Below are 27,173 nucleotides of genomic sequence, written 5' to 3'. Positions count from 1 at the left end.
ATATTGCTAGAAATATTGAGACTGCATGTAGCACTAACTTGGTTAACCAAAAAAAAAAAGTATCACTAAGCAATCACGTGATCAGAATACAGACTTTAGCCATCTATGTATTTTATAAGCAATAATTGTAATAAATGACTTTTAGGGAAAAATCCTAAAACAGAAAAACATATATTTGAGGTTAAGGCCACCCAGTACTGTAGACGAGGCCAGAGATAAGAGGTTATCCATTAGTTTTTCATTGTGTGGCCAGAGGTTGAGACAACTGTGACGTAAATAAACACAGTCAGTTGCCAGGGCTGTGCTGGCCCCACCTAGTAGCTATGTGGCTCTTAGTCCACCTCTGCTGACACTCGCATGCTCCACTCTCTTCTAACCATCTGTATTTTGTGGACCCTTTAAATATGGCTGTCAACATGTATTACTCGTCTGAGAGCTCTGACAGTGAGAACACTGTGGAGTCCTCCAGTCTGGACTTGTCTTACTTGATGCTGGACACTGACTCCCTGGCTGTGCACCTCAAGAACAGTGTCCGGGAGCAACATCTGCAACGCAGGGATGTGCAATACTATGCAACACCAGGCACCAGTAATGGGAAGGAGAGTGAGGGAGGCAGTGATGGTGGGACTCGTCCCAGGACTGGCATAGAGGACCTCAACACCAGACTCTCTCACTCCTCACTCACAGACACAGACCTCGACAACATTCACGATACAGTCACACAGAAACTCCTGCTGCAACACAACATGCTCTTAACCTTACCCTTCGAGATTATGAAGTTTTCCAAGCTACGAAGTTTAGATCTGTCCAGTAATAACCTGACACACGTCAATGACTTTCTGCTTCAGCTGCCAGAGTTACAGACATTGTTGTTGCACAATAACAGTTTGACTGATGATGGTCTCCCTAAAGACATGTCAGTTCTCACTAAGCTTAGGGAATTGAACCTAAGTGGAAACCTACTGACAAGAATGCCTAATCAGTTGTATGAAATGAATGGACTTAAATATTTGTATCTTGGAAACAATCAGATCACAGATGTGCTTCCAGATATCAAAGCTATGCAAAGGTGAGTTGCAACTCAAACTGTTTTCTTGCTTTTCAGTGCATTGTTCAGTTAGGTTTATTTTGTTTTAAACTGTGGTTCATACATCAGTTTGCATGCACGCAACAGTAACAGCCTGATTGATCAGGCCCTGATCCACCACCAGGCCTGGTCATCGATCAGCCGTAGGGGCATTGACACAGAACACCCTCCAGGTATACAGGGGGGGGGGAGTAATGCTACATAACTTTAAGATAACCAGTCTAATGCCAACAATAATGTTATTTCTTTGAGCAAGCAGCTAATGTAGATACATGGGTAGGTGCATAAGTAAAACAAGCATAAAAGAAAAACCACTGATTATATAGTGTATTTCAAGCAACTGACTGTAAGAACTACTTAAGAACTAGACATAGCATTAAGTAGGACTTCTTGTGTAGTTATAAATACAATCTTACATTCAGCAAGAAAGGTAGCAAATGTTAAAGTGATCACTCACAAAACACATATTATTTAAACCAGTTCAGTGATCTTCCATTTTATGGCATGATTGAATAGGGGTGGTGAAATTACAGCAAGTTAGTAAGTAAGTAAGTAAATTTATTCAGGTATACACAAATACAGTTACATAGAATTATCATACATAGCAGCATATGTGTAGAGAACCTGGGATAACCCAAAAAAGTCAGACAGAGTGACTTATTTCCATTGGGGTCCTTTTACCTTATTATTATAATATAAAGGTTATAATATTTTCTTATTATTCTACAATGAAGATAACATCTTATTATCATACTAAAAAGACTATCTACTACACGAGGGTCATTAAGACTATCTACAATACGAGGGTCATTACAAGGAATAAGGTAAAATTTACACGTATTTTAGCTAAAAAATAGAAAATCATTCCCCTCCCTTTCTGTAGCTTCATTCATCAGACACTTTTTGGCAGTCTTCTTGAACTGGTTCATGCTATGACTGGCTTTGACATGTGCGGGTAGTCTGTTCCATTCCTTTATTGCTGTACAATAAAAGGTGTTTGACGCCTGGCCACTGACTGTGGGTACTACAAAGTTACTTAAATTATAATATAAATCTAATGGGACAATACATATTACCAATTATACATGGGATTTGAAGGAAGACTGGAAGAAGAACAGGGATGTAAGTGGATGAGGATAGGTATTGAGTAGTGAATTGCTGCCTGGATTACATTAAGAGGATGAGATGCTTTTTAACAATAACTTTGAAGTGATTGGCAAATAGGGGACCTTTAGAGACATCAGGCAGGGAGTTTTTACACAGGTTGAGTCCGACTCTGGGGGTATCAAAGAGGTTTCTGTGTCTTGTGTTATGTCTGAGTTCTGCTGTACTGTATCTTGACATTGCCTAATTAATGTAATATGAATTAAGTCTACAATGCATTTGCCAACTACATGGTGGAACTTGGTCATTATTCTTCACTTCACTACATACAACCGATGTACCTTATGGAATAAATGAGTTTTTCTTGTGCATCGTAAGGGGGGGCGGGGGATGCAGGCCGCCCCAGGTGACACCATTTAAGGGGTGACACCATAGAGCCTCTAAAGGTGACACTAATGCCCAAAACAGTGCTGCACCAACATAAGAGAATAATCCTTCATTTCTCTATAGCCTGTTATATGATTACAGAGTACAAATAGGCCTATATAGGGAAAATCATTGATTTTGTTGATGTGATAGATGATTTTGAAGGATTGAAGGCAAGGAAATGTAAGGTCAGATTCACTGAGATGTTACCTATACTCAAGGTCAAATTGGAACTAGTGTTTCTCTGATATTGCAATGTTTTTCTTTATTTTTCAAGTTTTTTTTTTTTTTTGGCACTGTTGAAGATGAATAAATGTAGGATCTGTTGCCTATACTCAAAGTGGTATTTGAGTTTATGTTTCCTTAATATTACTATGATTATTTATTTTATCATTCATAAAGTTGAGAAGTATTCTCCTGTTCAGTTTATGGCCCTTAAATGTTCTCATTGCTAAACATTAGTTACTTGGCATGCAGTACTGACATAACTGGAGTTTACTCTCCCCATCCCCCCGCCCTTGGATTTCATGGGGGTGACACCAAAGATGCCGCCCCAGGTGACACCAAAGATTCCGCCCCAGGTGACACCAACCCTAGCGATGCCTCTGGATATTAGCAAAAATCAGTTAGGTTAAATTAGGTTTGGTTTGGTTAGATAAAATGAGGTTAGGTTAGGTTAAGTTACCTTATCTTACATTTACTTAAGTCTAGTACAGGATGAGTATACAGGAATTGAAAATTGATGAATTCATAATTTGAAGTTGGGTAGACAAAACAGACATGGTTCTGTCTTGGGAAGACAAAATTAGGTGATTTTGTACACTGCAGTAGGTTAGGTCATGCATATATACAGTACCAGTATATGCAGATATAAGTAAGTTTACCGATGATGCTAAACTAGGCAGTCAGATAATTTCTGATGAGGACACTAGAAGGCTGCAGGATGACCTGGATAATCGGTTGATGTTTGTTGTCAGAGAGAAATGGCAGACACAATTCAATGCAGTCAAATTTATTTATTTATTTACATATTTTATTTATTTTATAATTTGAACATACATATTCCCTGAAACGCAGGAGGGAGAGATACATGATTATATACACCTGGAAAATCCTAGAGGGACTAGTACCGAACTTGCACACGAAAATCACTCACTACGAAAGCAAAAGACTTGGCAGACGATGCACCATCCCCCCAATGAAAAGCAGGGGTGGGGCATAGCACGTTAAGAGACCATACAATAAGTGTCAGGGGCCCGAGACTGTTCAACTGCCTCCCAGCATACATAAGGGGGATTACCAACAGACCCCTGGCAGTCTTCAAGCTGGCACTGGACAATCACCTAAAGTCAGTTCCTGATCAGCCGGGCTGTGGCTCGTACGTTGGTTTGCGTGCAGCCAGCAGCAACAGCCTGGTTGATCAGGGGCTGATCCACCAGGAGGCCTGGTCACAGACCGGGCCGCGGGGGCGTTGACCCCCGAAACTCTCTCCAGGTAAACTCCAGGTAAACATACAGAGGTACCAAAAAATACAGGTAAGAGCAGCATGCCAAAGCCACTTGTATGCATAGCATTATGGGCAGGCTTAAAATTAACTTAAGATTAACTAAGCAATGATGTAATCAGTGATAAAACATTATTGTAAACAGATAACAATAAAGCACAAATGAGTATTACAAAGACAGGTCATGTGGTTGCATGCATTGCTGTACATTCAGTAGAATGGGCCGAGAAAAACTAATTTTGGGTGTGATTTACAGGGCCCCAAATCTTGATAGGGAGTGCAGTAAACTTCTATGGGACGAAATTCGTAAGGCATCTACAAACGAAAATGTTGTGCTAATGGGAGATTTCAACTATAGACAGATTGACTGGAGCAATTTGACAGGAAATTTAGAGTCAGGTGACTTTCTTGATACGATCCAGGATTGTTTTTTAAAACAGTTTGTGACAGAGCCAACTAGGGGAAATAACCTCCTTGACTTGGTTCTTGCCAGTAGGGAAACACTAATTAATAATCTTGAGGTTAATGATGAGCTTGGGGAAAGTGATCACAAATCACTCAGTTTTAATATATCATGGAATTCCCCTAATAATGGCAATCAAGTCTCTGTCCCTGACTTCCGCTTGGCTGATTTCATAGGACTGAAAAATTACTTAGGTGGGCTGAACTGGAATGACCTGACTAAGGGTCAGGTAGTTGGTGATGGATGCCGATATGACGCTTTCCAGGGCATAGTTCTAGCTGCTCAGTCAAATTATGTTCCAAATAGGGAAATCAGGTCAAACAAAAATGATCCTAAATGGATGAACAATAGATTAAAATATCTAATTGGTCAAAAGAGAGGCACATATAGGCAAATCAAAAGAGGAGAGGGGCAATTAAGAAATCGATATATTCAGTTAAAGAGAGAAATAAAAAAAGGAATTAGAAAAGCAAAAAGAGATTATGAGGTTAAAGTTGCAAGAGATTCGAAGACTAACCCAAAAGGATTCTTTCAGGTATACAGAAGTAAGATCAGGGACAAGATAGGCCCACTCAAAAGTTCCTCGGGTCAACTCACTGACAGTGATAAGGAAATGTGTAGAAGTTTTAACACATACTTCCTCTCAGTTTTTACACAGGAGGATACCAGCGATATTCCAGAAATGATAAATTATGTGGAACAGGACGATAATAAACTGTGCACGATTAGGGTCACAAGTGACATGGTCCTTAGGCAAACAGATAAATTAAAACCTAACAAATCCCCAGGCCCTGATGAACTGTATGCAAGGGTTCTAAAGGAATGTAAAGAGGAGCTTAGCAAACCTTTGGCTAATCTTTTCAACATATCACTACAAACTGGCATGGTGCCAGATAAGTGGAAAATGGCAAATGTGATACCTATTTTCAAAGCAGGTGACAGGTCCTTAGCTTCAAACTATAGACCAATAAGCCTAACCTCCATAGTGGGAAAATTTATGGAATCAATAATTGCCGAGGCAGTTCGTAGCCACCTTGAAAAGCATAAATTAATCAACGAATCTCAGCATGGTTTTACAAAGGAGCGTTCCTGCCTTACGAATTTGTTAACTTTTTTCACTAAGGTATTTGAGGAGGTAGATCATGGTAATGAATATGATATTGTGTACATGGACTTCGGTAAGGCTTTTGACAGGGTCCCACATCAGAGACTATTGAGGAAAATTAAGGCACATGGAATAGGAGGAGAAATTTTTTCCTGGATAGAGGCATGGTTGACAAGTAGGCAGCAGAGAGTTTGCATAAATGGGGAGAAATCAGAGTGGGGAAGCGTCACGAGCGGTGTTCCACAGGGGTCAGTGTTGGGCCCCCTGCTGTTCACAATATACATAAATGACATAGATGAGGGCATAAAGAGCGATATCAGCAAGTTTGCCGATGACACCAAAATAGGCCGTCGAATTCATTCTGACGAGGACATTAGAGCACTCCAGGAAGATTTGAGTAGACTGATGCAGTGGTCGGAGAGGTGGCAGATGCAGTTTAATATAAACAAATGCAAAGTTCTAAATGTTGGACAGGACAATAACCATGCCACATATAAACTAAATAATGTAGATCTTAATATTACGGATTGCGAAAAAGATTTAGGAGTTCTGGTTAGCAGTAATCTGAAACCAAGACAACAGTGCATAAGTGTTCGCAATAAAGCTAATAGAATCCTTGGCTTTATATCAAGAAGCATAAATAATAGGAGTCCTCAGCTTGTTCTTCAACTCTATACATCCTTGGTTAGGCCTCATTTAGATTATGCTGCACAGTTTTGGTCATCGTATTACAGAATGGATATAAATGCTCTGGAAAATGTACAAAGGAGGATGACAAAGTTGATCCCATGTATCAGAAACCTTCCCTATGAGGATAGACTAAGGGCCCTGAATCTTCACTCTCTAGAAAGACGTAGAATTAGGGGGGATATGATTGAGGTGTATAAATGGAAGACAGGAATAAATAAAGGGGATGTAAATAGTGTGCTGAAAATATCTAGCCTAGACAGGACTCGAAGCAATGGTTTTAAGTTAGAAAAATTCAGATTCAGGAAGGATATAGGAAAGTACTGGTTTGGTAATAGAGTTGTGGATGAGTGGAACAGACTCCCAAGTACAGTTATAGAGGCCAGAACGTTGTGTAGCTTTAAAAATAGGTTGGATAAATACATGAGTGGGTGTGGGTGGGTGTGAGTTGGACCTGATTAGCTTGTGCTACCAGGACGGTTGCCGTGTTCCTCCCTTAAGTCAAGGTGACCTGACCTGACTAGGTTGGGTGCATTGGCTTAAGCCGGTAGGAGACTTAGACCTGCCTCGCATGGGCCAGTAGGCCTGCTGCAGTGTTCCTTCGTTCTTATGTTCTTATGTATTCTGTTAGGTAGTGTATTTAAAAGATAACAAAGTTAGATTGGGTCTTAGGTTTAACATTTATGTGATATAATTGTGAGAAACATTTAAGATAAACAATTTATAAGTTCAGTTATTCAGTATTTATTTGGTTTTGGGTGAGTAAGTGATCTTTGAGAAGAGACTTGAATTTATAAACAGGTAGTGTTTCTTTTATATTTACAGGTAATGAATTCCAGATTTTAGGGCCTTTGATGTGCATTGAGTTTTTGCATAGCGTGAGATGGACACGAGGAACATCAGAGAGTGATCTGTGCCTTGTGTTATGGTCATGTGTTCAGTTGAGGTTGGCAAGGAGATGTTTGAGGGGAGGGTTAATGTCAGAGTTAAGTGTTCTATGTATGTAATAGGTGCAGTAATAAGTATGGAAGTTTTGTATGGTGAGTAGGTTTAGTGTTTTGAATATTGGTGGAGTGTGCTGCCTGTAGTGGGAATTTGTTATCATTCTGACTGCAGCCTTTTGTTGGGTAATTAGTGGTCTGAGATGGTTAATTGTTGTTGAGCCCCATGCACAAATTCCATAGGTGAGATAGGGGTAAATAAGAGAGTGATATAGGGCCAGGAGGGCTGACTGTGTAACATAGTACCGTATCTTCGATAGTATGCCTACGGTCTTGGAAATTTTCTTAGAAATTTGTTGTATATGTGTATGAAATTTGAGTCTATTATCAAGGTGGATTCCTAAGAATTTTCCCTCTGTTAGCTTTGTGATAGGTGTTCCGTTTATCATTATGTTAAGAGGGACATCTGTAGCTCTGTTACCAAACTGAATGAAGTAGGTTTTGTCAATGTTTAGTGTAAGTTTGTTAGTCCTCATCCAGGTAGATATTTTCTGTAATTCGGTATTTAAAGTATTGGCTAGCATGACTGGGCTCGGGTGAGAGAAGACGTATGTAGTGTCATCTGCAAATAGTGTGGGTTTGAGTAATTGCGAAGCATTTGGTAGGTCATTTATGTATAGGAGAAAGAGAAGAGGGCCAAGGACACTTCCCTGTGGGACACCAACTGTAATTGGTTGTGCGGAAGAGTTTGCCCCATTTGTGTACACATATTGGCTTCTGTTGCTGAGGTATGACTTGAGGTAGTTGAGGGAGTGCCCTCTTATACCATAGTGTGACAATTTTATGTGGAGCAAGTCGTTGTCAACTGTATCAAAAGCTTTACGTAAGTCAGTGAAGATCCCCAGTGGGACTTCTTTTTTCTCTATTGCAGTGTATATATGTTCTAGCATGTGTATAATAGCATCATTAGTATTTTTATTAGGCCTGAATCCAAATTGGCAGGGGTTGAGTATGTTTTGGGAGATGAGGTAGGAGTAGATTTGTTTATGAATTAATTTTTCAAAGATTTTTGAGAGAGAGTGTAAGTTGGATATTGGCTTATAGTTATTCAACTCTGTTTGGTCTCCTCCTTTATGGATCGGGGTGACCCTTGCTATTTTGAGAACTGTAGGGAAGGTGGAGGATTCAGTGGATTTGTTAAAGAGTGTTGCAATGATTGGTGATAGCACTTGTGACACTTTTTTGTATATAAAGGGTGGTAAGGTATTTAAATCTCCTGCCTTGTTTTTTAGTGTGTTGATAATAAGGGAGACTTCGTATGGGTTAGTCGGAGCTAGGAACAGTGCGTTCGGGTAGCTGCCAGTGAGGTAGTCATTTGGTGGGGTATCTGAGCTTGGAATTTTATTGGCAAGGTTTTGTCCTATTGTGGAGAAGAAATCATTGAGTCTGTTTGCTGTTTCTGTTGGTGGGAGTTGGGGTTCATCTGATTTTGCTAATTTTATTTCGCTATTTTGTGATATCTTTTTTGCTCCTAGAATTTCTGATAGGGTTTTCCAGGTCTTTTTTTTATATCACCTCGTTAGTTGGATAATCTGTTCTCATAATACAATTTTTTTGCCCTTCTTATCAGGCTGGTTAGGATTGACGAGTAACGTTTTGTTTGGTCTCTGGTTATGTTTACCTGGAGTTTACCTGGAGAGAGTTCCGGGGGTCAACGCCCCCGCGGCCCGGTCTGTGACCAGGCCTCCTGGTGGATCAGAGCCTGATCAACCAGGCTGTTGCTGCTGGCTGCATGCAAACCAACGTACGAGCCACAGCCCGGCTGATCAGGAACTGACTTTAGGTGCTTGTCCAGTGCCAGCTTGAAGACTGCCAGGGGTCTGTTGGTAATCCCCCTTATATGTGCTGGGAGGCAGTTGAACAGTCTTGGGCCCCTGACACTTATTGTATGGTCTCTTAACGTGCTAGTGACACCCCTGCTTTTCATTGGGGGGATGGTGCATCGTCTGCCAAGTCTTTTGCTTTCGTAGTGAGTGACTTTCGTGTGCAAGTTCGGTACTAGTCCCTCTAGGATTTTCCAGGTGTATATAATCATGTATCTCTCCCTCCTGCGTTCCAGGGAATATAGGTTTAGGAACCTCAAGCACTCCCAGTAATTGAGGTGTTTTATCTCCGTTATGCGCGCCGTGAAAGTTCTCTGTACATTTTCTAGGTCGGCAATTTCACCTGCCTTGAAAGGTTCTGTTAGTGTGCAGCAATATTCCAGCCTAGATAGAACAAGTGACCTGAAGAGTGTCATCATGGGCTTGGCCTCCCTAGTTTTGAAGGTTCTCATTATCCATCCTGTCATTTTTCTAGCAGATGCGATTGATACAATGTTATGGTCCTTGAAGGTGAGATCCTCCGACATAATCACTCCCAGGTCTTTGACATTGGTGTTTCGCTCTATTTTGTGGCCAGAATTTGTTTTGTACATTGATGAAGATTTAATTTCCTCATGTTTACCATATCTGAGTAATTGAAATTTCTCATCGTTGAACTTCATATTGTTTTCTGCAGCCCACTGAAAGATTTGGTTGATGTCCGCCTGGAGCCTTGCAGTGTCTGCAATGGAAGACACTGTCATGCAGATTCGGGTGTCATCTGCAAAGGAAGACACGGTGCTGTGGCTGACATCCTTGTCTATGTCGGATATGAGGATGAGGAACAAGATGGGAGCGAGTACTGTGCCTTGTGGAACAGAGCTTTTCACTGTAGCTGCCTCGGACTTTACTCTGTTGACAACTACTCTCTGTGTTCTGTTAGTGAGGAAATTATAGATCCATCGACCGACTTTTCCTGTTATTCCTTTAGCACGCATTTTGTGCGCTATTACGCCATGGTCACACTTGTTGAAGGCTTTTGCAAAGTCTGTATATATTACATCTGCATTCTTTTTGTCTTCTAGTGCATTTAGGACCTTGTCGTAGTGATCCAATAGTTGAGACAGACAGGAGCGACCTGTTCTAAACCCATGTTGCCCTGGGTTGTGTAACTGATGGGTTTCTAGATGGGTGGTGATCTTGCTTCTTAGGACCCTTTCAAAGATTTTTATGATATGGGATGTTAGTGCTATTGGTCTGTAGTTCTTTGCTGTTGCTTTACTGCCCCCTTTGTGGAGTGGGGCTATGTCTGTTGTTTTTAGTAACTGTGGGACGACCCCCGTGTCCATGCTCCTTCTCCATAGGATGGAAAAGGCTCATGATAGGGGCTTCTTGCAGTTCTTGATGAACACAGAGTTCCATGAGTCTGGCCCTGGGGCAGAGTGCATGGGCGTGTCATTTATCGCCTGTTCAAAGTCATTTGGCGTCAGGATAACATCGGATAGGCTTGTGTTAATCAAATTTTGTGGCTCTCTCATAAAAAATTCATTTTGATCTTCGACTCTCAGTCTGGTTAGCGGCTTGCTAAAAACTGAGTCATATTGGGACTTGAGTAGCTCACTCATTTCCTTGCTGTCATCTGTGTAGGACCCATCTTGTTTAAGTAGGGGCCCAATACTGGACGTTGTTCTCGATTTTGATTTGGCATAGGAGAAGAAATACTTTGGGTTTCTTTCGATTTCATTTATGGCTTTTAGTTCTTCCCGCGATTCCTGACTCCTAAAGAATTCTTTTAGCTTAAGTTCGATGCTTGCTATTTCTCTGACCAGTGTCTCCCTACGCATTTTAGATATATTGACCTCTTTTAGCTGCTCTGTTATTCTTTTCCGTCGCCTGTAAAGGGAGCGCCTGTCTCTTTCTATTTTACATCTACTCCTCCTTTTTCTTAGAGGAATAAGCCTTGTGCATACATCGAGTGCCACCGAGTTAATCTGTTCTAGGCATAAGTTGGGGTCTGTGTTGCTTAGTATATCTTCCCAGCTTATATCGGTTAGGACTTGGTTTACTTGGTCGCACTTTATGTTTTTGTTATTGAAGTTGAATTTGGTGAATGCTCCCTCGTGACTAGTCTCATTATGTCGGTCTGGGGCTCCACGCATACGTGTCTGAACCTCAATTATGTTGTGATCTGAGTATATTGTTTTTGATATGGTGACATTTCTTATCAGATCATCATTGTTAGTTAAGATGAGGTCTAGTGTATTCTCCAGTCTAGTAGGCTCTATTATTTGCTGGTTTAAATTGAATTTTGTGCAGAGATTTAAAAGCTCGTGTGAGTGTGAGTTTTCATCAGAGCTGCCTCCTGGTGTTATTACTGCAACAATATTATTTGCTATATTCCTTCATTTTAGGTGCCTTAAGTTGAAATCCCCCAGGAGCAAGATGTTGGGTGCAGGAGCTGGAAGATTTTCCAGACAGTGGTCAATTTTTAACAGCTGTTCCTGGAATTGCTGGGATGTTGCATCCGGAGGCTTGTAGACTACCACAATGACTAGGTTTTGGTTCTCGACCTTTACTGCTAAAACTTCCACTACATCATTTGAGGCATATGTGACCCATTCTGTACTGTTTTTCGTATAGGTGTTTTGTATTTATGGATTTGAGAATGCTGGGTGTTAGCCAGGGACTGTTCAGTCTCTTAGCTGTCATCTGTTTAGTTTTTTTAGGGCAGTGCTTGTTATAGAGGTATTGGGTCTTTTTTAGAAAATTATTAATACAGTGGACCCTCGGTTAACGATATTTTTTTCATTCCAGAAGTATGTTCAGGTGCCAGTACTGACCGAATTTGTTCCCATAAGGAATATTGTGAAGTAGATTAGTCCATTTCAGACCCCCAAACATACACGTACAAACGCACTTACATAAATACACTTACATAATTGGTCGCATTGGGAGGTGATCGTTAAGCGGGGGTCCACTGTACATTCGTCAATATCTGTATAGATTTCTAGCTCAGTTTGCCAGTCAATGTTTGTTACTGCAAGATTCTAATTCTTGGAAAAGAAAAAACTATGGTACTTATAAGCTAAATACTGTACAGTACTGTACTCTGGATTCTGGTTAAAGTGAATTCAATAAAATCAAGACAACAGTGCATAAGTAATTGCAATAAAACTAGTATGATTCTTGGCTTCATATCAAGTGGTATACTGCATGATCCCTGTCAGTTTAGCACTTTATTTGATTATTATAATAATCAAGTAGTATAAATAATGGAGGTCCTAAGGTTACATCTCAATTTAAGTATGAGGTGGAAGAAAAGAATAAGTGCCACCATGGCTCAAATCTGGGTTAGTGAACAAATCTGTTCTGTAATGTTCGTCTGTGGGAATCAGATGTTGCCTTCTACATCTGTAAGTTTGGCTCAGATCACCATAACAAAATAAATTAAGCTTCTTAGCTCTGATCTCCCCCACACCTGCAGTTTTCTCCATTTTGTGAATTTGGTGTTTGTTCTTTTCTGTTGCTCAATACCTCATATCTTTGGTAAGGCCATATTTAGATAATGCTGTACAGTGGTCCCTCGCTTTTTGTAGTTCTCGGCAATCGTAAATTTCGCCAATGGGTATTTTCGTATAAACATGGACTCGCTTTTCATAGGTTGACTCATGAATAGTAGTTCGTCCGGGACGCCTACGCACGGTGTGAGCTGGGGCGGCCTCCCTACCCAGCCAGTCTGGCATTGTTTACCAGTGAGTGAAGGTCCCCTCAAGTGCTCCTACGAAATATTTCATAATATTCCACTCATTTTAGTGCTTGCAATTACTAAATAAGCTACCATGGCTCCAAAGAAAGCTCCTAGTGCCAAGCCTGTGGTAAAGAAGGTGAGAAATATGTACAGTGACAAAGTCTTGGGCCATTTTAAGGAAGTGTTAAAGAGACGCCAGAAACAGAGCTCTCTCCACAGTTACTTTGCGAGACAGGACTAGAGTGACTCTCAAGGTGGTCCTAGTGGCATTAAGAAACAGAGAAGAGAAGCAACCCCAGAGAAGCAATTGGTACCTGAGGTGTTGCTGGAAGGGGATTCCCCTTCCAAACTGTAAACAATCCAATCTCTCTCCTCCTCCAGTCTCCCATACACTAAGAAGAATCTCCAATAAAGGTAAGTGTTATGCTGTTAATGTTTCATTCATCATTTCCCATTGTATTGTTTATGTACTATATGTATATTTCATGTAAAAAAATTTTTTGTTTTAATACTTCTGGGTGTCAGGAATGGATTAATTGTATTTACATTATTTCTTATGGGGAAAATTGATTCGCAAATCGTAAATTTCGTTTTTAGTAGCTCCTCCAGGAACGGATTAATTACGAAAAACGAGGGACCACTGTATATTTATGGACAAACCTGTGAATGCACTGGAAATTTCAAAGAGCAAGATGAAGTTCTTCTTCCAACACATCGGCCGTATCCCACCGAGGCGGGGTGGCCCAAAAGGAAAAACGAAAGTTTCTCCTTTTACATTTAGCAATATATACAGGAGAAGGGGTTACTAGTCCCTTGCTCCTGGCATTTTAGTCGCCTCTTACAACACGCATGGCTTATGGAGGAAGAATTCTGATCCACTTCCCCATGGAGATAAGAGGAAATATACAAGAACAAGAACTAGAAAGAAAATAGAAGAAAACCCAGAGGGGTATGTATATATATGCTTGTATGCGCAGTGTGACCTAAGTGTAAGCAGAAGTAGCAAGACGTACCTGAAATCTTGCATCTTTATGAAACAGGAAAAAGGATACCAGCAATCCTACCATTGTGTAAAACAATTACAGGCTTTCGTTTTACACTCACTTGGCAGGACAGTAGCACCTCCCTGGGCGGTTGCTGTCTACCAACCTACTACCATGTATTAGGTATTTTTCCTACAAAGATAGGATGAAAACTGAATTTGCACTCTGGAAAGATTTAGAATAAGGAATGATATGATTGAGGTGTTCAAAAGAAAAATAGGATATAAACACCATGCTGAAAGTACCTAACCAAGGCAGGACTTGCAGCAAAGACTTCAATTTAGACAAATTTAGATTTAGAAAGGATATAGGGAAGTATTGGTATGACAGCAGTGTTTGAGATGAAGGAAACAAACTCAAAGGTAGCATCATTGAAGTGAGAACTTTGGATAGCAGTAATTATAGGTTGGACAGGTGTATGAATAGATGTGGTTAATGTGTTCTTGAAGAGACTGGTTTGATGGTGCAGTATTATTTTGCAACCAGATAACTTTTGAATTTTATTAGTCAACATAATGTGCACAATCACGTTGAAGTTTTAGGTCTCAGCTGGTTGGGCGTTAAAGGCATATCTTCTCTGGGCTTAATGGAAACATTCAACCCCATTGCTATCAAGGAACACAGCCACCAGACAAGGACCTGTGGGTGCAGCACCACTGAATTTCCTAAATGCTTGAGTAAAAGTGTCACAAGAAGGTGATCCATTATGGCCCGACATGCAACTATTTTTCAGTGGTGCCATTATAGCATTTGACAAGGGTACTGTAAATTCTGGCTTTTGGGGATGTGATAAAAAGAAATTTAATGAGTACATGGGTGAAATATTGGGAAGAGAAGGATTCTGTATCAGACCCATCCTTGGTCTACCCAAGAGTAGAAGAACCATCACGCTAAAGTCAACAAATGTACACGATCATCCAAATATTGATCCTCAGCTTTTGTCACATCCAGATGATGTCAAGGCCCTTGATAAAGGGATAAAGATCATCTTGGCAGTGGGCAACACCTCAGCCTCCATCAGCAACTTTAGAGCAAAGTTTTATGATCAGACTTTCTCTGGGTGCACTGGTGAAATATACAGTTCTGATTCCTACTTGGTTTGCTATGTCCATCACATGTCTATAACTTTCTACCATCTTACTGGGAGCTGTAAGATGGCACCAGCTTCAGATCCTTATGGTGTGGTGGTTCATACACTGAGGGTTTGTGGAGTGGGAGGACTGAGAGTAGTGGATGCCTCCATTATGCCATTTATTACCAATACTAATACAAATGCTCCTACTATTATGATTGCCAAGAAGGGCAGTGACATGATAAAACAAGAGTGGAAGTGCTCGACAGGATTGAATATATAAATCAGACCTATGAAATCATGGCCTGGTCTCACACCTGGCCACTGATGTGTTGACCCCTGAAACCCTCTCCAGGTATACAGTACTATTTTTACTTGGATTGAAAACCAGTCACACACATTTTTTGCTGGTTGTCTTGGGGTGGTAAGGTGAGTGAGCAGTTCTAGTACTGTACCAGATCATTTAGTGTACAGTATTACTTTTCAGTAGTCCCCCAAATTCGCAGGGGTTACGTTCCAAGCCCACCCACGTACAATGGACCCCCACCTTACGATCAGCTCCCAACTCAAACAATTATGTAAATGTAGTTTTGTAAGTGCTTTTGTATGTGTATTTTTGGGGGTCTGAAACGGACTAATCTAATTTACAGTATTCCTTATGGGAACAAATTCATTCGGTAACGGCACCCGAACAGACTTCTGGAATGAATTAATATCGTAAGTCGGGGGTCCACTGTATTTGGAAAAACCGTGAATTCTGGACAAGGTTAAAAAAAATGCCCATAAGTGGGTATTTTTATAGTTTAAACCCTAAATATGCCCCCGAAAGACTTAAATTTAATTTTAAACGTGGCTTCATACATCACCCCTAAAAAAAAAAGTATGTAAAGATAAACCTGTATTCAGTAATGTACTATGTCTCCCGCAGTGCTAGAATGTAAACTACCGATGTTATCCCCGTATGTACAGTCATTCATGCAAACCCCTTTCCTTTGCTATACTGTAATTCATGCAAACCTGTTTTTCTTTTATATACATATGGTAAATATACGGTAATAATTTAATTTAGTAAAAGTAACGTTAAATGTGTGGGTACTCACCAATAATGAATGATACCGAATGAAGATGATGATGATAAATTAGCTGTGCAGTAAAAAATTATATATTGCCATGAGAAAAGCCAAAAAAAATTCCGTGAATTTGCGGGGATTTCTGTGAACAATTACATATTAGTTAGGTTTTAAGGAAAAATCCACGAATTCAGAGGCACGAATTTGCAGGGGTCCACTGTATATCCTTTAAAGTACAGATGGGTTAAAGGCTCATAAATAACAATATTTATTTGCAGTTTACAGGTACTGAACCTTGGTGGTAACCGACTGGAAACTGTTCCTGATGAACTTGGTGAACTACAACAACTTGGATCTCTGGTTTTGTGTGACAACCGTCTCCGGAAATTGCCTAGAAGCATCTCCAACCTCACTCGGTTACGCTCTCTCCTTCTTCATAAGAACAACCTCTGCTGCCTACCTGTTGGGGCAGTTAAGCTGAGGGGTCTTATGGAGGTGCGTTAATGTTGCTGAAATTTAACCCTTGTGTTGCTGAAATGGTAAATTACAATAATTGTCCTTTTAACTTAATGAAATCTTGAAAACTTTCTTGAATTGCAAATATCTTTTATTAAATTGTGTTTTGGTTATTGGGGATATGCATTTTATTGTATTCAGAAATTAAGGGGTACTTGTATGTCAACTTGTAATTTCGGCAGAATTTTAGCTCTCTAAATGTAAGTACAGTTGACCATTGAACAATACGAGGGTTAGGGGCACTGACCTCCCCCGTGCAGTCAAAAATCCACATATAACCTTTGACTCCCTAAAAACTTAATTACTAATAGCACTTGAGAGGAAAGAATGTGATGGGGGTACAATATACAAGTGTGTATTAGAGGGTACAAGATGGTGGGTTTTGTCTTGGAAAAGACTAATGGATTAAGTACAGTATTGTATTAACAATAAAGGTTAGTAGGGATATTATTTGTAGATGAATGGTTCAGAGAACCATTATTGTGGTTGAGGTGCTACATAAGCAATTTGTGAAAAAACTATTACAGCAGATGGAAGTGTAGGCATCAATGGATGAATCAAATTGGTGAGTGTAGTTAATAATGCTGAAGCATTGATGTGATGTGGACACATCTGTTTGTGTCAGTTTGTTGTATGACTGCTCAGGATATGCCAGAGTTAGGTGAGTGGTACCAGTGAATTACTGTATCTTATGAGCAAATATAATAGTGATTACATTTTAATAAGTAAAATAAATGAAACTTGGAAATGACCTGGACTGAGAGGAAGAAATTTATTAGGAGTATATTAATGAATGATGCTTTAACCCTTTGACTGTCGCGGCCGTATATATACGTTTTACGAGGTGCCGTGTTTGACGTATATATACTCATAAATTCTAGCGGCTTCAAATCAAGCAGGAGAAAGCTGGTAGGCCCACATGTGAGAGAATGGGTCTGTGTGGTCAGTGTGCACCATATAAAAAAAATCCTGGAGCACGCAGTGCATAATGAGAAAAAAAAAAAACTCCGACCGTTTTTTTTAATTAAAATGCCGACTTTGTGGTCTATTTTCGTATAGTATTTATGGTTGTATTCTCGTTTTCTTGGTCTCATTTGATAGAATGGAAAACATATTACAGAAATAGAGGTGATTTTGATTGATTTTACTATAAAAAGAACCTAGAAATGGAGCTCAAAGTAGGGGAAATGTTTGATTTTTGCCAATGTTCAAAAGTAAACAAATGATGCCATTGTCCAATAAATGTCCAACTAGCCATTCTAATATGCAGTCATGAATGGGTTGATGTTATTTATACAGTTATTACAGCATTGCAGTAGTCTGCATAATAGTAAGTCTAATATTTTTTGTTTGAATAAAAATTCAAAATAGAAAGCAAGAGTAATATCAGAAGGGCCTGGAGACGTGACTGATGAACAAAGAAAATGTTATTTTAGAGCCAGGAATGTCTGCATTGTTCATTCTGGACCTTATTTTGAAATTGTCATATTTTTTAGTTTTCGTGAAATTGGCCAAATTGCAAATTTCTGACCACATTATTAGGTAGTTGAAATCAGTAAATGGGCAGTTTCTTGTATTCAATCGATAGAAAAAATGAAGTTCTAAAGAAATAGCTATGAGTTTGGGCGACTGGAACAATGGAATTAGCCGAAAATAGGGCTCAAAGTGGGCGAAATCGCCGATTTGTAAACAGCGCCGAGGTCGCTAACTTCACGAGAGCATAATTCCGTCAGTTTTCCATCAAATTTCGTTTTTTTGGTGTCATTACAATCGGGAAAAGATTCTCTATCATTTCATAAGAAAAAATAATTTTTTTTTTTTTTTTAATTTTGCGACACCAAGAGACACCTCAGGATTGGGGGTTGCGACAGTCAAAGGGTTAATAGTGGCAGCTTCTGCTTCATAGATGTTTTATCTGTATCCTTTCCCATGCTTATAATTAGTGGGGAAATCATTTAGAAAATATTTATTTTCTATCTTATTTTCATTTCACTGTTATTGTATAGTGTCTTCTTTAATATTTGATATTTATTAGGTTAGCTACTTTTATTTTTTTTAACTCATTCCTATATTATTTTTTTCATCCTTTCCAGGCAAGGTTCTCATCTACCTCATGAAAGTTTGACATGAAATAATAATCCAGATAATAGAATTGCTGCTGTTTATATAGCTAGACTAACTATTGACATGCAGATTGTTATAGCTAATGCTGAACCCTCTCTTTATAGTTACAGTAATTACGTATTTAAGACTACATTAGCAAAGCTTTGCTCATATTGTCCTATCTTCAATAATTTGTTCATATAATTTTTTAAAATTTCCAGTGGTTTTAGCATTTGCTACTTTCAATTCAATCCAACGAAATGCCACTGTTAGAGAAGAAAAGTTTCTTAGTATCCCTTCGGATCTATTTGGTTCTCATTTCATAACTGTTGCTTGTTATGCCTATGTAGCTAGGTGTAGCTATGCAGTATAGAAAAGTGTTTGGTAATAAAAGCATTTATGAAGTGTTGTACTATCATTTTTACCACTGAAGAGGGGCTTGAATAAAGCCTGAGTACCTCCCATTTCCCAGGTGCTGTTTGACCCTTACGGATTTAGTGCTTCCCAGAATATAATACATGTAGTTTTTCCAGCCTATCATATACAATATAGTATATAAGTTACTGGTATAGTTTTGTAAAGTATATTGTATGCAAATAAATGAGAATCCAATACATGTGATTATTTTTATTTAATTTATAACTTCATTACATTTTATTTTCATCTCACAGCTCAGTCTTCGTGATAATCCTCTTGTGACAAGATTCGTAAATTCATGTGCCCGGGAACTTATGTACAATCCACCTTCCCTGCTGGAACTCGCTGCTCGAGTTATTAAGCTGAAGAAGGTTGAGTACACCTCGCAAGACCTGCCTCAAACTCTTGTAACATACCTCAGTAATGGCCAGCGATGTGTAAATCCAAAATGCAAAGGTATGAGCTAATATGAATTACAAAGTATTCAAATTTTCATCTTTAGTAAAATACAGTGGACCCCCACATAACGCTATTAATCCGTTCCTGAGAGCTCAATGTTATGCGAAATTATCGTTATACGAATTAATTTTCCCCATAAGAAATAATGGAAATCAAATTAATCTGTGCAAGACACCCAAAAGTATGAAAAAAAAAATTTTTTTTACCACATGAAATATTAATTTTAATACACACAAACTTAAGAAAACATGCACAGTTACATGACACTTACCTTTATTGAAGAGGTGGTGATGATTGATGGGATGGGAGGAGGGGAGACTGGATGGTTTTAGTGTTTAGAAGGGGAATCCCCTTCCATTAGGACTTGAGGTGTCAAGTCCTTTTCCGGGGTTGCTTCCCTTCTTCTTTTAATGCCACTAGGACCAGCTTCAGAGTCATTGGACTTCTGTCGCACAACATATCTGTCCATAGTGGCCTGTACCTCTCGTTCCTTTATGACTTTCCTAAAGTGTTTCACAACAGTGTCAGTGTAATAGTCACCAGCACAGCTTGCAATAGCTGTTTGAGGGTGATTTTCATCCATGAAGGTTTGCACTTCAAGCCACTTTGCACAGATTTCCTTAATCTTTGAAGTAGGCAACTTCTTCAATTTCTCTCTCCCCCCCTCCGAAGCAATTTCCTCAGGTGTGGCCTCTTGCTGTTGAAGTTGATCTAGCAGCTCATCAGTGGTTAGTTCTTCATTGTCCTCCTCCACCAACTCTTCCACATCCTCTCCACTAACCTCCAACCCCAAGGACTTCCCCAATGCCACAATTGATTCCTCAACTGGCATACTCCTCTCAGGGTTAGCTTCAAATCCTTCAAAATCCCTTTGGTCTACACATTCTGGCCACAGTTTCTTCCAAGCAGAGTTCAAGGTCCTCTTAGTCACTCCCTCCCAAGCCTTACCTATAAGGTTTACACAATTGAGGATATTAAAGTGATCTCTCCAAAACTCTCTTTGAGTCAATTGAGTTTCTGAGGTCACTACAAAGCACCTTTCAAACAGAGCTTTTGTGTACAGTTTTTTGAAGTTTGCAATAACCTGCTGGTCCATGGGCTGCAGGAGAGGAGTGGTATTAGGAGGCAAAAACTTCACCTTAATGAAGCTCATGTCCCCACAAAGTCGCTCTGCCAAGTCTGTAGGATGACCAGGGGCATTGTCTAACACCAGGAGGCACTTAAGGTCTAATTTCTTTTCAGTTAGGTAATCTTTCACATTGGGGGCAAATGCTTGGTGTAACCAGTCATAGAAAAAGTCCCTAGTGACCCATGCCTTACTGTTTGCCCTCCACAGCACACACAAATTAGCCTTGAGGATATTCTTTTGCCTGAACGCTCTGGGAGTTTAAGAGTGATACACTAATAAAGGCTTCACTTTGCAATCACCACTAGCATTGGCACACATGAGAAGAGTAAGCCTGTCTTTCATAGGCTTATGTCCTGGGAGTGCCTTTTCCTCCTGAGTAATGTAGGTCCTGCTTGGCATTTTCTTCCAAAACAGGCCTGTTTTGTCACAATTAAACACTTGTTCAGGTTTCAGTCCTTCACTGTCTATGTACTCCGAATTCATGCACATATTTTTCAGCTGCTTTTTGGTCTGAACTGGCAGCCTCACCATTCCTTATCACACTATGTATGCCACTACACCTCTTAAATCTCTCAAACCAACCTTTGCTGGCCTTAAATTCACTCGCATCACAACTAGTTGCAGGCATTTTTCTAATTAAATCCTCGTGCAACTTCCACTCGTGCACTCCACTTTCATATTTAGCAGTGATCTCTTTCTTCATCTCCATAGTAATTCTCACCCTTATTCCTGTAGGGTTGGCACTAGAAGCTTTCTTGGAGCCCATAGTCACTTATTTTTCAGGTGAAATCACTATAAAAAGGCTGTAATAATACGAAATGTTCCGATTGTATGCTTGAATGTTACCGCGGAGGCTGGCTTGTAAACAATGCCACTGGCAGAACAAGTGAGGCTGGCTGAGGTCGCATGGATGCGTCTTGGACGAATCGCGTTGAGCAAATTTTTTAGTGCTATGCGAGGCAAAATTTTAGCGATAAAATGTATCGCTATGCGGATTTAACGCTATGCGATGCCAACGTTATGCGGGGGTCCACTGTACGTATCTTGATAACGTTTATTTTGATTATAATTTGGTAAGTTAATTAAGGTGATGGAGAAAAATGAGAGTACAGTATAAGTAATTCTTAATTCAAAATTTTCAGGAATCAGAATTTAAATCTGAAGTCGAGTTTCAGTGTAAGTCACATGACTCCTGAAATCAGATAATTTTCTAACAGTCATTACATCAAGCATATTTACAAGCTCTGTTGTCCCTGATACTGCATCATACCTGTATGGTTCCTGTATCTTTAATAAGATATGGTCACGTTTCTCAATCTTCTATTTGATTGCTGAATATCCTGGAAACCTTACATAACCTACCTTTACTCTTGCACACTCCTTCTTGACCTCCACATCCCACCCTACAGCACTGTATGACCCTTTCATGTTTAGTGCTTAGTTTATTACGTATATTATTATTATTACAGAAAGCATAATAAACACAATCATGATGGTGATGGTTGGGTAAGCTAGTCCAAGAAACATATTGCAAAATGTGTATTGGAAACCTTCATTTTTGACTGGCACTCTATAGTAACCAGGAATGTTGTTTTGAAGCTAACATTTCAAAGGTTCAGAAACAATTAAGTTGGTCCTCCTACAGCTGGGCTCTGATATTGTTATCATGGGTTAGGAAGGACTAGCTTTTCTATACTACTACTTTCAACAAACCAGCTGTATCCCACCGAGGCAGGTTGGCCCAAAAAGAAAAACAAAAGTTTCTCTTTTTAAATTTAGTAATTTATACAGGAGATGGGGTTACTAACCCCTTGCCCCCGGCATTTTAGTTCTCTTACAACACGCATGGCTGACGGAAGATTTCTGTACCACTTCCCCATGGATATAAGAGGAAATAAACAAGAACAAGAACTAGTAAGAAAATACGAGAAGAAAACCCAGAGGGGTGTGTATATACAGTGGACCCTCGACCAACGATGGCATCGATTAATGATAAATCCGACTAGCGATACATTTTAACGCAAAAATTTTGCCTCGAGTAGCACTAAAAAACTCGACCAACACTATTCATTCCATCTGAGACGCGTCCACTTCTGGCCAGTGTTTACAAGCCAGCCAGCCACCGCGGTCGCTTCCAAGCATACAATCGGAACATTTCATATTATCACAGCCTTTTTAGTGATTGCACCTGCAAAATAAGTCACCATGGGCCCCAAGAAAGCTTCTAGTGCCAACCCTACAGCAAAAAGGGTGAGAATTACTATGGATATGAAGAAAGAGATCATTGCTAAGTATGAAAGTGGAGTGCGTGTCTCCGAGCTGGCCAGGTTGTACACAAAACCCCAATCAACCATCGCTACTATTGTGGGCAAGAAAACGGCAATCAAGGAAGTTGTTCTTGCCAAAGGTGCAACTATGTTTTCGAAACTGAGATCGCAAGTACTCGAAAATGTTGAGAGACTGTTATTGGTGTGGATAAACAAAAAACAGATAGCAGGAGATAGCATCTCTCAAGCAATCATATGTGAAAAGGCTAGGAAGTTGTATGACGATTTAATTAAAAAAATGCCAGCAACTAGTGGTGATGTGAGTGAATTTAAGGCCAGCAAAGGTTGGTTTGAGAGATTTAAAGGGAAGGGAAGTAACCCTGGAAAAGGACTTGCCACCTCAAGTCCTAATGGAAGGGGATTTCCCTTCTAAACACTAAGACCATCAACACTCTCCCCTCCTCCCATCCCATCAGTCATCACCAGATCTTCAATAAAGGTAAGTGTCATGTAACTGTGCATGTCTTCTTCAGTTTGTGTGTATTAAAATTAATATTTCATGTGGTAAAAACAATTTTTTTTCATACTTTGGGGTGTCCTACACGGATTAATTTGATTTCCATTATTTCTTATGGGGAAAATTAACTTGACTAACGATAATTTTGACTAACGATGAGCTCTCAGGAACGGATTAATAGCGTTAGTCGAGGGTCCACTGTATATGCTTGTACATGCAAGTGTAGTGTGACCTAAGTGTAAGTAAAAGTAGCAAGATGTACCTGAAATCTTGTATGTTTATGAGACAGAGACAAGACACCAGCAATCCTACCATCATGTAAAACAATTACAGGCTTTCATTTTTACACTCACATGGCAGGTCGGTAGTATCTCCTTGGGTGGTTGCTGTCTACTGACATACTACCTGTTCAAATATTTCAAGATCAGAGGATGGAGCTATCCTTAATTCCTTATCACAGTTTAACATTCAGAATCTAGTCAGATGGAAGTGTAAATTTAAATATAGTACTGCAATGTGTTTTTACTGATTTTCTTTAGTAACACTTAAGAGAAAATTACAGAGGGTCATAGTGACCCATGAAGTAAGATCTCTCTCTCATTCAGGGTAATTTCTAAAATTAACTCTACTGAACCCTATGAAGTGAGGATTTATTCTAGCTTATAGAAATTTATTTCATTATGTAATTTTACAATAAAAGACTTAAGTGGTTGTTGTCTGTAAAACTTCCTAGTTATCCTAAGTATAACTGAGATATCTGTTCCTTTATTGTTTTAAACCAATGAATTAATAATTTTCTCTTGCATTTTTTTTTTTTTTGGCATGCAGTAAATGATGTAAGATACTAATGAGTGCTAATCTTAAGGTTGAAAACATACATTTAATGTGTTTGTCGTGGAGGTAAACTCATGAGAAGTATAAAAAAAAAAAGAGCTAAACCTATGTAGATCATTAACCCATAAACGGTCCAATCAGATCTACGTTCACATGTGTAGTGCTACAAAAGTAGATCTACGTTTTTTTTTACATATTTTCAAATGTAACAAAAAAAAAGTAGATCAAAGTTTTTTTGCACATTTTCAAATGTAAAAAAATAAAAAGAAGATCTACTTTTTTTACATACTTTCAAATGTTGAAAAAACGTATATATACGTTTGGACCGTTTACGGGTTAACTGCAAGGACTGCTGAAGACCCAAACTGTAATTTGTTAAGTATGAGACAGAAATGCTACTTAACCACTATATATATCAAATAGCTGATAAAATAGTTAGTATTTTAATTAGTTATGAAAGAATTTCATAGCCACAAGAATATTTTATTTTATTTTTATTATATTTTTCATCAGGTATGTACTTCACATCTTGTGTAGAGCACATCAAGTTTGTGGATTTCTGTGGAATGTATCGAGTTCCACTGATGCACTACCTTTGTTCATCCCGATGCTCTTCAAAGACTCCTGATTACTATCGTGCCCTGTCTGAGTCAGATAGTGAAGAGGATGAACCTGCTGCCAGGATGAAGCGAGTTCTGTTGGGCTAGCCAGGTTGTCTTTCATTTTTCTGCTTCATCTTTTGCTCACATAGTGTGCTAGTTAACATATTGGTAGTGTGAGCTTTGTCTCTTAACTGTAATATGGATTAAATGCATTGAAGTGCATGCTTTGGGCAGTTGCTAATGTTTTAAATGGAGGTTTTTGGGTAAGATTTTTATTTTTTTATACAAGAGAGAGAGAGGTTGAGATCAATCCTGGTTATATTTTTCTAGGGTGTACAGCATGAGAATAGATTTAATGAAACTAAGTTTGAAGCCTTTTAATTAAAAATACTGTATAACACCTTGTTTATAACCCAGGTCATATAGGAAGATTGGGTTAAAAAAACAGTGTTCCATGTAGCAATGTATTGTAAATGTTTGGAAAAATTTTATTTTTTTTATCTGTTTACATTTGAAGTGTAATTGGATGAATTATAATTATCATATTAATATCAGTATGTTAGTAAGGTATCTTCACTTTGGATACCTTATGGTTTTGCCCTTATTCATTCCTTCACTCCCATCCCCCTCACTGCCATTTCATTTCTAGGCAATTTGTTGAAAATACCACTGACTTGTAACATGGTGTACAACACTTTATGTTCATATAATGATGCTTCTTATTAAAGCTGGGCAAGGTTGCTCCCTGATGTCTGCCTTCGGAATTAATTTTAAGCTTATCGTGGAGTTGGGAAGAAGGGTGTCTGTGTTGCTGTGTTGGAATTACTCAAAGCAAGCAGAACCACTCAGAACTCGCTACACATTCCTTAATAACAGATAATAGATTATTATAGATGATTATTATTATCATAGGTAATCATTATTGTTTAACATTTTTGATAATATAGGTACCCATTATAGATTATTGTTAGAGAATTAGTAATGATTTAAGTAATTATCATTATATACATTTAAAGATAATTATCATATATTTAGCAATAATAATGGTACTGTATTACCTTTAAAAGTTTAGCACTTTTATTAATATAATAATAATGATATTTAATATAGATAATCATTGGTGGTTATCTTATAACCACCGAGGCAAAGAAATACACAGAATGATGTTGATTTTAGTGTACAAAGATTAGTTTTGGTTTTAGTGTTTGTGAGGTATTTAAGGAAATATATTCTACCTCAGCTTCATTCACTAAATCTCAGATATAAATATTTTTTCATATTTGGTATTGTCACTAAAGTTTACTGATTTTTAAATCAAATTTGTGATATGTAAAAGCAATTGTTACAAAATACAAGTGGCTTTAATTAGTTGTGAGGGCTGATGTAATATGATGTACTTTGAATTAGTGTTAGCATGTTCCCTTTGGTGTGAGCAGCCTTAAAACTGTAAATATTTCTAAGTGTTTTTTATTCTAAGGATTTTTAAAATTAATTTAAGAAGATGCATATATATTATGTATTCAGCACAATTCTGTTGTATATATGGTAGAAATAGGAGGGTTTAGTGGTGCTAAAACTGGAAAAAATAATTGGGGGATAGGGAGAGAAAGATTAAGATAATTTTATAACAGAATTGTAATGTAATTAAACCATATTTAGTTCTAGTCTGAGTTATAAGATTTCATAGAGTGAGGTAAGGAAACTTTCAAAGCACATTTAGTTAGTGCAACTTTTGAAGTTATAAACTTCATTTTTTATTTTAGAATAAAATTTCACAATGTGGCTGGAACAATACACAAATAACTTGCACTTAGGAGACTGAAGCTTCTTAATGGTTCAGGTTGGACTGAAACATTATAAGTTTCAGTGTCCTAAGTGTGGGTTATTTTACTTGCATCATTCTTAGTGCTAGAAATTATTGAAGCTGAGAATGTTTTTTCTCCATGGGGAAGTGTAACAGAATTCTTCCTCCATAAGCCATGCATGTCATAAGAGGTGACTAAAATGACGGGAGCAAAGGGCTAGTAACCCTTTCTTCTGTATATATTACTAAATGTAAAAGGAAAAACTTTCGTTTTTTCCTTGTGGGCCGCCCCACCTTGGTGGGATACGGTTGGTGTGTTGAAAGAAGAAAGAAGAATGTATTTGCATCATGTTGTTTTATCAGTTGCTGCTGAATTTATCTGAAGCAGGGTGTCATATGCAGGGTCCTTTCTA

General features: G+C 38.7%; 2 protein-coding genes across 2 annotated transcripts; both read left to right on the top strand.

Moving 5' to 3' along the window:
* Positions 1-265: 265 nt before the first annotated feature.
* On the top strand, positions 266-25,442 carry LOC128685017 (leucine-rich repeat-containing protein 58). The gene is made up of 4 exons (XM_053771453.2): positions 266-1,069; positions 16,391-16,607; positions 19,403-19,604; positions 24,868-25,442. The coding sequence occupies exons 1-4, from the start codon at positions 405-407 to the stop codon at positions 25,059-25,061; spliced, it is 1,278 nt and encodes a 425-aa protein (XP_053627428.1). The 5' UTR covers positions 266-404; the 3' UTR covers positions 25,062-25,442.
* On the top strand, positions 14,709-15,420 carry LOC128685018 (glucose dehydrogenase [FAD, quinone]-like). Its single transcript, XM_053771454.2, has one exon. It carries the CDS (start codon positions 14,783-14,785, stop codon positions 15,323-15,325), a length of 543 nt encoding a protein of 180 aa, XP_053627429.2. The 5' UTR covers positions 14,709-14,782; the 3' UTR covers positions 15,326-15,420.
* Positions 25,443-27,173: the final 1,731 nt, after the last annotated feature.

This window comes from Cherax quadricarinatus, chromosome 5, assembly GCF_038502225.1.
Source record: "Cherax quadricarinatus isolate ZL_2023a chromosome 5, ASM3850222v1, whole genome shotgun sequence".
Lineage (NCBI taxonomy): Eukaryota > Metazoa > Arthropoda > Malacostraca > Decapoda > Parastacidae > Cherax > Cherax quadricarinatus.
This window is presented reverse-complemented; position numbering and strand designations above follow the sequence as displayed.